The sequence below is a fragment of the Neovison vison genome, chromosome 7, assembly GCF_020171115.1.
Source record: "Neovison vison isolate M4711 chromosome 7, ASM_NN_V1, whole genome shotgun sequence".
NCBI lineage: Eukaryota > Metazoa > Chordata > Mammalia > Carnivora > Mustelidae > Neogale > Neogale vison.
This window is the reverse complement of record NC_058097.1, coordinates 104,696,062-104,707,894: the sequence shown is the minus strand read 5'-3', so window position 1 is coordinate 104,707,894 and position 11,833 is coordinate 104,696,062. Positions and strand designations below refer to the sequence as shown.

General features: G+C 40.7%; 1 protein-coding gene across 1 annotated transcript; it reads left to right on the top strand.

Moving 5' to 3' along the window:
- Positions 1–7,096: 7,096 nt before the first annotated feature.
- On the top strand, positions 7,097–9,435 carry LOC122912303 (heat shock protein HSP 90-alpha-like). Its single transcript, XM_044257884.1, has one exon. It carries the CDS (start codon positions 7,150–7,152, stop codon positions 9,349–9,351), a length of 2,202 nt encoding a protein of 733 aa, XP_044113819.1. The 5' UTR covers positions 7,097–7,149; the 3' UTR covers positions 9,352–9,435.
- Positions 9,436–11,833: the final 2,398 nt, after the last annotated feature.

Sequence of the window (11,833 nt, the reverse complement as noted above, 5' to 3'; positions counted from 1 at the left end):
TTCTATATATATATATATATATATATATATATTTATTTGAAAGCCCTATTGCCACTAATTACAGAGCTTGTGGTCCATTACGTAGTAATTCGTACCTGGTGAGCTGGTTTTGTGACAGAGAAACTTGTTGCCTCATCAGAGCTGTAAGGACAGCGTAGTATACCGGATGTCAACTTTAACTCCTTTGGTGTACTCAACCCACCACCTGCCAGGGCACACAGAAGCTCTTTGAAGGGTCTTGAAATTGTGTGCACAGACTGCATACTTACAAAGACTTATATTGTGCACAAATGTGTATATATTATAACTGCATTGCCTGATGAGTCACATTGTTTTGCTATTGCTTTTGATTCATTGTAGCCTACTTTATAAGAAGTAGTCTACATTTCTTCTTGTCTCCCTTAGTTTTTAACTTGGTTCATACGAAGTAGAATCAGCTGAAATACAGAAACTTTTATCAATTGAGCTTTTTAACAACTTTTGTTTTCAAAGTTACTACTGAAACACTGTTCAGTTTTATTAGAAATTACAAATTAGAAAATATTATTTAGATTTAAGAACTTATATCCTGAAAACTTATGACCTTAATTTTAAAATACTGTGTAAACATTTTGTGTGGCCATTTTTGCAACTTTGGTTTTTGAATTAACTACTTTATAATGATACAGACACATTTTAGGTGAATGGTGCTATAATGTAAGGAGACTTCACAGTTGTTGGTTTTTGGTTGTAATATCATTACATTGGTGATCTTAAAGTTTAATGTCCCAAAGCAGAGGAATGTATGCACCACATTCACAAATCCCAACCATGTAAATGCGGACAGACACAAGAACATGGAACGTTAGAATCTGCAAGCAGCCTCATGCAATGGTGGGCTCAATCATTTCTTTGTCTATTCCACACCACTCTGCTCAGAGACTTTGCTTTTTCAATTCTGTTCAGATCCTATAAAAACTGCTTTTGTTCATTAACAACAAGGTTAAAGTGCTAAGAAATCTTGTTCTCTAATATCATAGACTGTGATAAACTTTGCTATTGGAAGTCATTTTAGTGAGAATAGAACACCTCCTCTTAAAGAATCTGAGCCTTGTGAGTCACTAACACAGAAAAGCTGCCTCAATTGTCAACCCAGGGGCAGAGCTTCAGATAAAAGGTTTTCAGACACAGCATTCCACATTTATCTTGACTTTTTTGTTTCTAAATAAACAGGGCTCTGAGTCAGCTTCTCAACACTGTGGGTAGTCAGACTATGATGTTTCTAACAGAATCAATGACAATGTTTCTAACAGAACATGGCCAAGGCCACACACTCCCCTAATTGAGAGATCACTAGTTCTTTTTTACATGTTTTTAAAAATTTTATCTTCTTAATTGTGGTAAAATATAATCTTATTGTCTTAATTATGATAAATTTTCCTACCTTAACCATTTTTTAAAAGATTTTATTTATTTATTTGACAGAGAGAAACAGCTAAAGAGGGAACACAAGTGGGGGAGTGGGAGGGGGAGAAACAAACTTCCCACTGAGCAGAAAGCCCGATGTGGGGTTCCATCCCAGGACCCTGGGATCATGACTTGAGCTGAAGGCTGATGCTTAACTACTGAGCCACCCAGGCACCCCCCCCAACCCACTTTAGCCATTTTTAAGCAGGCAGTTCAGTGACATGAAGTACATTCACACTGTTGTGCACCCATCACTGCCACCCATCTCCAGAATTTTCTCATCTTCCCGAACTGAAAATACATGTCCATTTAACACAAACTTCCCATTCCCACCCAGCCAACCCACTCACCCAGCCCTTGGCAAACACCACTCTACTTTCTGTCTCTCTGAATTTGACTACACTAAGTATCTCATACAAGTGGAATCATCCAATATTTGTCCTTTTGTGCCTGACTTATTTCACTTAGCACAATGCCCTCAGATTTCATCCATGTTATAACATGCACCAGAATTATTTTCCTTTTAAAGGCTGACTAATATTTCATTATATATACATGGCACATGGCATCTTGTTTATCCAGTCATCAGTGGATGAACATTTGGGTTGCTTCCACCCTTTGGCTGTTGTGCACTGACATGGTTTTTAATAACAATAATAATAATTATTATAATTATATATTTTTTTAAATTGAGCTTTCTTACCAGAACTTCCCCAGACCTGCTTTGCTCTCTCACTTCCTAAGCAAAGATTACTATGATAATCAATCCAGAGGTGATCCCCACTCTCCCTGGTTCCTCTTTAGAACCATTCCAAATGCTACCTTTTAAAATGCCCTTTACTACTACTCCCTCTTAGGAGAGGCCCTGGTTCCTCCTGTTAATGGTGACAGCAAGTTCATAAAACTAACACTGTTAAAATTGTGCTCTAGTGAACTTAACCTGATATGCTTATCTCCATCCTATTAAACTAGACTTTAATTTCCAAACACATTTATTTTTGTACTTTCATAGGAGTCACACAGAGCCATATAATAATGGTAGTAGTACTAGTCAATAGTCACTAAAGTAATGAAACTATTTCTGTCCTAGAATTCATAAAACATTTTTAAATAGGCAGTAGGTACTTCATGAATACTTACCAGTTGATGATAATATCTCTTCCTTTCAACTGCTTTGTGGAACTTAGTCTTGAGAAATGTTGACGTCAGGTTTACTAATAAATTTAGTAATGAGAAGTACTGATAACTGCTATTTACTTCCATCTAGTGGTCTGGGGGATAAAGGATGATAAATCTTTTGCCTTTTCCCTTTATCACTGTGAAAAAAAAAGTGGTAAAAATAGAAACCAAACATAATCTTCAAAATGCACCTTGTACAAAATGGACACTCTGTAAAGCCTGTCACGAAATTTCAATTGCATTTTATCTCGATTCAGGTTTAACAAACACTGACTCTTCAGAGTGTGTCAAACACTGTGCTAGAATATCAAAGTAAAAAATCACTTAGGAATATTTATTATATGAGACCCTGTAGGTATTTAAGATATTGATGGGTTTACCATCTAAGAATATGATGGTTCGTTTTTGGTTTAGAGTTCTTTCTTTGCAGATAAGGAAACAGCTTTAATTTTTCCATCTGTAAAATGGGTTGTATGATTAAACAAAAATATATAAAATGTTTAATACATTGCATAATATCTGATCATTTAATTTATTTCTGTAAGCAAATCAAAAGATATAAATTAAATAAAGTTGTGTCAATGCTTTAAATGATTAGAGAGTGCTGTGGGAATATAGGGGAAAGGGATTCATTTTGTCTGAAGAGACACAGGAGGATGGAAATTGAATTAGATCCTTAAAAAAGGTAACTTTCACAGCAGATATTATGGTAAGCCTATCCCAGATAGAAAGAATATCTTGAACCTAAGCAACTAGAATGATGAATCTTTAAGAGAGAAACCCAATGGAGAGAACAAATCCAAGGAGAACAGGTAAGAGGTCAGTTTGGGGAAGGTTGGAGTCACACTTGAAGAGGGACAACTACACAGAGGTCCAGCAGGCAGCTGGGAAGAGAGTACAGATGGAAACATGAACTTGGAAGTCATGTATATAGGATAAAGGGAGCAGTGGGAGAGAAGAAGATCACAAGCTGTCTAAAAAAATACAGCTACAGGCTCAGGCCAACCTTAAGAACTTCACTTTTTTGCACACCTAATTTTTAAAGCCAGTTCACGCATAAAGAAGATTTGCAGCTGGATTTATACATATTGGCAAATATTGAACAAAACGGTGAAGCAAGCCCACGAGAAGCCAATTTCTTGGAAGAGTAGGGAGTATTCTGGGAGAGAAATCAGCTAAAGTAAGGAGCAGCCAGAAACAAAGCGCACAGTGCAGCACAGAAGCTAAGTCAGAGGGAGGGAAAGGGCAGTTCTGACAGCACAGCAACTGGCATGTAGTAGATCTGTCTCCTGGCTCAGTCCCCACTGGATGTGTGTCTAAGGCTGCTGGAGAACAGAGAGGCCGCAGGTGTTCTAAAAGAGCCTTTTCGATAAAAAGCCCATATGATAATGGTATCACACAATATTGCTTGAATTCTCCACTAGCACAACAAAATAAAAAAGACAAAACTGAAGTGAGGCAGGGGCAGAGATGGGGAATGAGAGGGGCTAGTTCTTCTCACTCCTCATACTTACCTTCCATGTAGAGGAGGGTGCCGCCGCCATAACAGTCCTGGCCTCCTACACTTGGACTCTCTGATTTCTCCATGAAAACATGGAGTAACATTTCAAGATTTGGAACAGGAAATTAGATAAGGGCAACCCCGTCCAAAAGCAGTGTCCTAGGGGGTGGGCTTGTTTAGAAGTCCTTGCGCAAGAGGCTTTGCAGAGCTGAGGTCCTGTGTGGAGCTCAGGTGGAGGCCCCAGAGAACTCCCTGTGAGCCCTTCCTGTCACCGGCAGCCACAGCCTGTTCAGATCTAACCACCTCCGTGTGGTACCAAGCGTCCTGGTGATCTGTGGGTATCTTGATAACAACCTTGAACCAACTAGTAATTGGCACTGCAAACGAGTTTAGACAATTCTATAATTCTAAATAGTCCAATGAAAATGCTACTGGAAATTATGACACCAGGCGACAGCAGTCTAAATAATCATTGGACAAAAGAATATGTGCATGAATATTCAATGTGGGTCATGTATTTTTAAAAAAAAAAGGCTCTGGAGACAAACTAGCTGAATTCAAAGACGATCTCAGCTCCTTTCTACCTATATCTCCTTAAACAAGTTGACTCAAATCTCTCTGAGCCTCACTTTCCTCATCTTCAAAATACCGAGAATGCAATGGCATCTGAAGAATTATTGTAAGAGCTTCAGATACTTTGCATTAAGGCAGCACAATACCTGGCATGTGGTAGGTGCTATTATTAGTAGCACCTATTAATAGTCACTATTATTAATAGACCCACCCCACTCACCATTTATAAATACCAAATATTTCTGATCATACAGCCAGCATCTGAGAAAGCAGACTATGGCAGAGAGTGATCATTACCTACCAAATACCCCTCTTTCTTCATGCATGATATATTTCTGAGTTTTAGGCAAGATCCTTTGTCACCCCAATGGCTGGCTGTGGTCATATGACTAAGTTCTAGCCAATGATATTATTGGATTTCCGAAAGTTTTCTTGAAAGCAATTGATTTAATGGGTAAGTGTTCTCGTACCCTTCCTGGTGCCTGGAATTTTAGCACAGTGGCTAAAGCCTTAGTATTTATCCAGCACCATGATACCATCTTGAGCACAGAACTAGTGGTAAGGATGCTCAAGCAGAAAGATAGGAGTGATTTTGGTCTCTCTATGCATGGTGACTTAGGGGAGCTTCCATACGAGCTAGAAAATTGGCTGAGATGAAAGAAAACTCCCTACTTTGTGAAGCACTATTTTGAGCCTCTGTTTTTGATAACCTAACACAATTCCTACCCCCTACAGAACATGCTTTGGAGACTGCCTATATTTAAGTGGTGAGTGAAGAAAGGAAATCAGAAAGATAACTATTGGTCAAAGTGGTAGGAAGAGGAAAAGCTTCAAGAAAAGGGAGCAAATACAGAAACTAAAGGAGGAAAAAAATTTGAATGAAAATTTGAAGTCATTGGTATCAAACTCAGGATAAGCTCAGAAAGATGTCATTGTATTTGGTGATTAGAACCTAAAATTCAGGGTGGCTCAGTCGGTTGGGCATCCAACTCTTGGTTTTGGCTCAGGTTGTGATCTTGGGGTCATAGGATTGAGCCCCACACGGAATATGGAGTCTGCTTGTCCCTCTCCCTTCCCTTTTCTCCCCACTCCCTTCCCACTCACATACACACACACACTCTCTCTCTCTCAAATAAATAAATGAACAAAAGTCTTTAAAAGAAAAACAAAATTTTGCAACAGCTTGAGAAATAAATCTGAGAATTGCATGTTGACAAAGTGAGTAATAAAGGTTCTTTCTTGGCACCTTGGAGAAAATGAAGAGAAGCTGCACGGGGTAAACAAGCTTGTTAAGAGTAACAACTGCAATGCCACTGATAAGAATAGCTCAAGAAATAAGGGAAACAGGTAGAGAAGAATGAAATTGAGAAAAGGCATCTGCAAAAGATTCTGGGAGAACAAATCACGGAAGCACAGCTGCTGGGATAAGCCTTCGAATGAAAACTTGTGCAAATGAAATCTTCTCCTTTGAATGAACGCTGTTTTTTAAAATAATTATATTGTCCTGACAAAATATTCCAAATGTAAGTGCTGACAGCAGAAATTCTATTTCTACACAGTAAATTAAGTGCCACCTTCAAACACTTGCATTAAATTTTAAATGAGCGAAAGAGCACTCAGAATGTAATTCTGAAAGGGGAAAAATCTTGCAACACCAACAACAAAACATGCGGCAAAGTGATTGTTGGGAAAATCGCATAATTAGCTTTCCATATTTTTAAAACTGTCATTAACTGCAAATAGACGAAGAGTAAACTAATACATCAGAAGTAAGTTCATGAAACCAGACCCTCTGCAGAGCTTATCGTTCACCTTTGAATTTTAGTCAGCCTGTGCCACAACCGAAATTTTAATGACCTGTTTCTTTTTCATCTCATTGTATATATCTTCATTTTATTTCACAAAACTTATCACTGATATAGCCCAACGTAAAAGCCTTGCTTTAAAGGCAAACTCTACAAACTCCTTAGTACTACTTCATTCGTGGAATTTATTGCCTCTATTTTGCTTCCTGTAAAAAGCAGTAAGAAATATGTATTTCACCTTAGAGAACACTTGGATGACTAATCCTAACTATTCAAATAGGAAGACATCCGCTTCCTATCTTCTGATGCTGCACTGACCTCAGAGTAGCCTTTGAATTCCATGTTGAGAGGAAAAGGTGTGGATCTAAAAATTTACAGACATGGGGCACCTGGGTGGCTCAGTGGGTTAAGCCTCTGCCTTCAGCTCAAGTCATGATCTCAGGGTCCTGGGATGGAGCCCCATGTTGGGCTCTCTGCTCAGCGGGGAGCCTGCTTTCCCCTCTTTCTCTCCTGCCTCTCTGCCTACTTGTGATCTTTCTCTCTGTCAAATAAATAAATAAAATCTTTTTAAAAAATTTTACAGACAAGTTGCTCCTGCGTCCGGGTGCTGCGTCCTCTCGGAGCCCGTGCGGTCCTTTAGCCAAGATGCCTGAGGAAACCCAGACCCAAGACCAGCCGATGGAGGAGGAGGAGGTGGAGACGTTTGCCTTCCAGGCGGAGATCGCGCAGTTGATGTCGCTGATCATCAACACCTTCTACTCGAACAAGGAGATCTTCTTGCGGGAGCTGATCTCCAACTCGTCCGACGCTCTGGACAAAATCCGATATGAGAGCCTGACCGACCCCAGCAAGCTCGACTCGGGGAAGGAGCTGCACATTAACCTCATCCCGAACAAGCAGGACCGGACCCTCACCATCGTGGATACCGGGATCGGCATGACCAAGGCCGACCTGATCAACAACCTGGGCACCATCGCCAAGTCGGGGACCAAAGCGTTCATGGAAGCTCTGCAGGCGGGCGCAGATATTTCTATGATTGGCCAGTTCGGGGTCGGGTTCTATTCGGCCTACTTGGTGGCCGAGAAGGTGACGGTGATCACCAAGCACAACGATGACGAGCAGTACGCCTGGGAGTCCTCCGCAGGGGGCTCGTTCACGGTCCGCACTGACACAGGCGAACCTATGGGTCGGGGAACGAAAGTTATCCTGCACCTGAAAGAAGACCAGACGGAGTACCTGGAGGAGAGGAGGATAAAGGAGATCGTGAAGAAGCACTCCCGGTTCATCGGCTACCCCATCACTCTGTTCGTGGAGAAGGAACCTGATAAAGAGGTGAGCGATGATGAGGCTGAAGAAAAGGAAGAGAAAGAGGAGGAAAAAGAAAAGGAAGAGAAGGAATCTGATGACAAACCCGAGATAGAAGACGTTGGTTCCGATGAGGAGGAGGAGGAGAAGAAAGATGGGGACAAGAAGAAGAAAAAGAAGATCAAGGAGAAGTACATTGATCAGGAAGAATTGAACAAGACAAAGCCTATTTGGACCCGAAACCCCGACGATATTACCAACGAAGAGTATGGAGAATTCTACAAGAGTTTGACCAATGACTGGGAAGACCACCTGGCAGTGAAGCATTTTTCAGTGGAAGGACAGTTGGAGTTCCGAGCTCTTCTCTTTGTGCCAAGACGTGCTCCCTTTGACCTATTCGAGAACAGAAAGAAAAAGAACAACATTAAGTTGTATGTTCGCAGAGTTTTCATCATGGATAACTGTGAGGAGCTCATCCCAGAGTATCTGAATTTCATCAGAGGTGTGGTGGACTCTGAGGATCTTCCTCTAAATATTTCCCGTGAGATGCTGCAGCAAAGCAAAATTTTAAAGGTTATCAGAAAGAACTTGGTCAAAAAGTGCTTAGAACTCTTCACCGAACTGGCCGAAGACAAAGAGAACTACAAAAAGTTTTACGAACAGTTCTCCAAAAACATCAAGCTTGGCATCCACGAGGACTCCCAGAATCGGAAGAAGCTCTCGGAGCTGTTGCGCTATTACACGTCCGCCTCCGGCGACGAGATGGTGTCGCTCAAGGACTATTGCACCAGAATGAAGGAGAACCAGAAGCACATCTATTACATCACAGGTGAGACCAAGGACCAGGTAGCGAACTCGGCCTTCGTGGAGCATCTTCGGAAGCACGGCCTGGAAGTGATCTACATGATCGAGCCCATTGACGAGTACTGCGTCCAGCAGCTGAAGGAGTTTGAGGGGAAGACGTTGGTGTCTGTGACCAAAGAGGGCTTGGAACTTCCAGAAGATGAAGAAGAGAAAAAGAAACAGGAAGAGAAAAAGACAAAGTTTGAAAACCTGTGCAAGATCATGAAGGACATCTTAGAGAAGAAAGTAGAGAAGGTGGTCGTGTCAAACCGACTGGTGACCTCCCCGTGCTGCATCGTGACAAGCACGTACGGCTGGACAGCAAACATGGAGAGGATCATGAAGGCCCAGGCCTTGAGAGATAACTCCACCATGGGCTACATGGCCGCGAAGAAGCACCTGGAGATCAACCCCGACCACTCCATCATCGAGACCTTACGGCAGAAGGCCGAGGCCGACAAGAACGACAAGTCTGTGAAAGACCTGGTCATCCTGCTCTACGAGACGGCGCTCCTGTCCTCCGGCTTCAGTCTGGAAGATCCGCAGACGCATGCCAACAGGATCTACAGGATGATCAAGCTCGGTCTCGGTATTGATGAGGACGACCCCACCGCTGACGACAGCACCGCGGCCGTGAGTGAGGAGATGCCCCCCCTGGAAGGGGACGACGACACGCCGCGCATGGAGGAGGTTGACTAGGTGCGGCGAGAATGACTTGTACATGTATTCGATGCTTTATCTTCATTCCCTCTGATAATATATTTTCAAGGATGTTTTTCTTTATTTTTGTTAACATTTTAAGGATCTGTATGGCATGATAATAACTACTTAAGGGGAAGATAAGATTTCTTTCTGTTCGAGTGTGATACTGTGACGTGCAGCAGCTAAAGCCCAGCTAGTTTTCTTCCCTAGCGCCACGCCGGCTCGTAACCGGACAAGGTGACCTTTGTTGTGAGGTGTGCGTAACCTAACGTTAACTGTGGTCTCCAGTGTTTAGCTACCAAGCGGATTCCTTAGTAAGACCAAATTTTGTCTGTCACTGAAGTGTTCCGAGTTATACCTTGATGTTTTAAAGAGAAATGTTGGTTAAAACAGCTCTCACCCTCTAGGATCTACTTTTTAAAATCTTCTGTCCCCTGTAGTTCCAGATGCCTGTACCAGGCCTCTAGAAACTAGTAGTTCAGCCAACCGGAAGGGAGTAGCCGTGTATAGGGCTTGTTTCCCAAAGAGGAGCGTTGTTTAGAGTAGCGACATTCTGCGCCGACCGAGGCGTGTGGTAAAGCTGTTGGAGGAGTGACTCCACACGTTCCGTGAGTGGAAATGTAGTGCTCAAGTCACATTCTACAATAAAAGGTTGTAACAAAAAAAAAAAAAAAAAAAAATTTTACAGACATAAAAAAAATCTAATAAATTATTTTCACTTTTTTTGCCCCATCTCTACAGTTGTTTCCCAAGCAAAACACTTCATCTTGGGAGAGCAGGAGAATGGGGGTAACATGTGGTACTAGGGTATTCAGGAGTGTGAGTCTGGAAGTCAGAAAGACCTACATTCAAGTTCTGATGCTACCTGTGTGACCTTGGGCTAGTAATGGAAACCGTCTAAATTTCTTATCCTTCATTCATAAAATACTAGTAACCACTTCCTACAATTACTCTTTTCATTATGATAAATGAAATAAGCCAGACACAGAAGGTCAAATAATTCATGCTTTCACCCATATAATATATATATATATATATATATATATATATATATATATATCTAGAAAAGGTAAATTCATTGAGGCAGAAAGTCTGTGGGCTGAAATGTTGGGGGTGGGAAGGGCAGTAGAACGGGAAGTTACTATGTAACAGGTACTGGGTATGTTTGGGGGGGACAAGAAAACTTTGGAAATACACAGTACACACACAATACACAATACAAACTTTGGAAAGCCACAGATGGCTACACAGTGGGAATGTACTAAATGCCACTGAACTATACAATTTAAGATGGTTAAAATGCCAAATTTTGTATATTTTATCTCAATAAAAATTTTTAATAAAAATCATTTCTTTATGAATAGGAATTAAAATTTTTAATTTAAAATTTACACATCACAAAATTTGGGAGGAGGCCCATCATAAAATAGAAACTAGAGGACCTCAAATCTGTGACTTGGTGTATTTATACTCTAGCAACGAGTCATTTCACAATCAGGCCTGAACACCTGTTAAGTCTATAGGCTTCATACAGTTACAGTCAAAATCACAATTGGGATTTTTCTTTCAACCTGAAAAATAACATTTTCTTGATTATGTCTTGAATTCTGAAAAAAACAGTTAAATAAAGGTATTTGTTGAATACTTTTGGGAGAAATAGACTGGCAAAAAAAACTGTTTCGATCAGAGCCTCACAGAATACACTGAAATAAATTTTAAATGGATTAAACACTTAAATATAAACACAAGGTCATAAAAAATCCTGAAAATATATGACTAATTTATTTTGGGATTGGGAAAGAATGCATAAATCTCAAAATAGCAGAAGAAATCACCCAAGAAAAGATAGCTTTCATCCCCTGCTTACACATGCGCACACACAGGTATTTACTATTTATCTCAATACTTAAAAAAAAAAAATCAGAACCAAAAGAAACTACAGCAGTCCCCCTTATCTGCAAGATAGTTCCAAGACCCCCAGTGGATGCACCCCCCATGTTTTTTCTTATACATACATACATACCTATGATAGTTTAATTTATAAATTAGGCACAGTAAGAGATTAACAACATTAATAAAAGAGAACTATAATAACAATATATACTGTAATAAAGGTTATGTGCATGTGGTGGTCTCTCTCCCTCTCAAAATATCGTATTGTAACTATATTCACCCTTCTTGTGATGATGTAAAATGATAAGCGATCTAGTGCCGAGAAGAAGGGAGGGGAATGAGTCGTCATAGAATGAGGCTACCACTGACAGACTGTCATTGGAGGAGCATCTGCTTTCTGAACACAGCTGACTGACAATGGGTAACTCAAAGCACAAAAAGCAAAACCAAAGATAGGGGAGGACTCCTTAACTGGGGAAAATTTTTACAAGAAACATTTCAAACAAAGTCTGGTATCTCCAAATACAAAGAGCTTTCACAGATGAATAAGAATCAAAACCCTAGCAGAAAAATAGCCAAAGATTAT